The following is a 2,063-nucleotide window of genomic DNA, read 5'->3' as shown; positions in this document are numbered from 1 at the left end:
CAATAGCTCAACTGTGCCTATTCTGAGAATGAAGGGATGCCACTTCTATCATGTAACAGTAGCTTTCACAGTGCTCACATAACTTAGATAGGGTTTTACGATTACCTGCTAAATGCATTTAACACCGACTCCAAGTACACCAGTTATGTTTGAGGTCGGGCAATCTTGTCAGAATTGAATTAGGGGAAAGCTGGTGAAATCTAACTGTGCAGTGGTAACAATTCATTTGTCCCCGTTAATTTCAAAAAACAACCAACACGAAATAAGTGCTGTTCAGATTGTAGGAGACGCAAATGTTTGCCTGTTGAAGGGGCTCTTTGCTGCCTAAGTAAGTGGGGTCTATTCCTTCTTCTATCACTTTGGCTGCCTCTCCAGAAAGATAAATAGAACTCTCAACAGTGATCAAGTAAATACATAAAAACATAAACACAATCTCACCTAGGGCTGACTAGTTATAATAATACAACTTTTACATAGCTCTTATTAACAGTGGCTCTAAAAATGTAAATACAACTTGCTGATTATAAATAACGTTGTTAGAAAGAATATATATTATTAAATTTTCTCTCTTTGCAGATGCTTTTGAAATTATTTTTTGTTGCCTTCGGTTTTGTGTTTTGGGAAAATAGTTGCATAAAAAACGCCCTGAAGGTTACTGATGACAACAAAAACACGAATATTTACAAAAAAATATTTTTTTTGCTGAGAGTTGGTGAGATTTTTTACATGGGCATAAATATTTAAAGTTTCATATAAAAGAAGGAAATAAAATTCTCTATTTTTTAAGTGATTCCACTGGTTTTATAGACAACTTACAACATCTCTACAGCACACAAACATACTTTACAAAAATAATAATAATAATAAAAAAATTATAGTCACAAAAGCAGAACAAATGATTCCTCTTGGCGTTGTAGGTAGGCAGATTCACTGTCATGGGTCAGTTTTGTAAACATGGTTCACAAGATACCAGAAAGATAGGATTTGGAGAATGGATTGACCTCCATAAGAAAAACAAAAACATCAAAAATAAAAACATGATCAATAATAATTATAGTTATAATAATAGTGTTTTTTTTCTTATTTGTGCCCAACAGTCTTTTTCAGGGCTTTTTTTGGAGCACATCAGTCTGTATATAGAAAAGTTCACCAAGTCCACTGTTGGGGCACCAAATGATGGGCTGTTGCGTATTGGGGATTACTGGCAGAGCTGTAGTGGGCATTATATTGCATATGCTGTAATGACTGGGCACTATATGCTGAGAAAGGGATGCCAGCGGGGAAAGTGGCTGCTAAGTCCTGAGCTTTGAGCGTGTGGCATGGTTTACCATCTCTTACTAAGACTGGAACTGCCACCCGTCTAGGGGAGGGGAGAGGAGTGACTTCCATACCTTTCTCTGCCCGAGCCCTCTTCATCTTGTACCTGTGGTTCTGGAACCAGATCTTCACCTGGGTGGGGGTGAGCCGGATCAGGCTGGCCAGGTGCTCTCTCTCTGGTGCTGAAAGGTACCTCTGCTGCCTAAACCTCCTCTCCAGTTCATAAGTCTGAGCCTTGGAGAACAGCACCCGTCTCTTCCTCTTCTTCCCAGAGTCTGCACTGCTTGAAGTCTCCTTGTCGTTGTCTGGGGATTCATCGGCAGAAGGTTCAGGGGATTTGGGCGAGGAGTCCTGCTGGGAGTTGCTAGATGCAAACCCGTGTACTGCAAGGAAAATGGAGGGTGCTTGTCATTAACAAGGAACACAGCACACTACACAGCAACCTGTTCCTCTATATATGCAGATGGATAAATAGACAGAAAAAGAAAGAAAGAAAGAAAGAAAGAAAGAAAGAAAGAAAGAAAGAAAGAAAGAAAGAAAGAAAGAAAGAAAGAAAGAAAGAAAGAAAGGCATAGATGGATAGATAGATAGATAGATAGATAGATAGATAGATAGATAGATAGATAGATAGATAACAGAAACAAAGATACACAGATAAATAGATAAATAGATAATGAAAGAAAATAAAGAGATAGACATATAACAGAAGAAAGAAATAGAGATATACAGACCAACAGAGAGATATA

At 38.1% G+C, this 2,063-nt stretch overlaps 1 protein-coding gene across 2 annotated transcripts in view; it reads right to left on the bottom strand.

Moving 5' to 3' along the window:
• The window catches only part of NKX2-2 (NK2 homeobox 2), a 4,618-nt gene that overhangs the window by 1,878 nt on the left and 677 nt on the right, over positions 1 to 2,063 (bottom strand). Inside the window, exon 2 of one of the 2 annotated variants that reach the window (XM_018576641.1) lies at positions 1,392 to 1,700. In XM_018576641.1, the coding sequence (XP_018432143.1) occupies positions 1,392 to 1,700 (309 nt within the window). Of the gene's footprint in view, positions 1 to 718; positions 1,701 to 2,063 lie in introns of those variants that run through there. The other variant, XM_018576640.1, reaches the window with a different exon arrangement.

The sequence above is a fragment of the Nanorana parkeri genome, unplaced genomic scaffold (assembly GCF_000935625.1).
Source record: "Nanorana parkeri isolate BGI_ZX_2015 unplaced genomic scaffold, ASM93562v1 scaffold72, whole genome shotgun sequence".
NCBI lineage: Eukaryota > Metazoa > Chordata > Amphibia > Anura > Dicroglossidae > Nanorana > Nanorana parkeri.
Note: the sequence above shows the minus strand (reverse complement) of the source record. Positions and strands in the feature narration are given on the sequence as shown.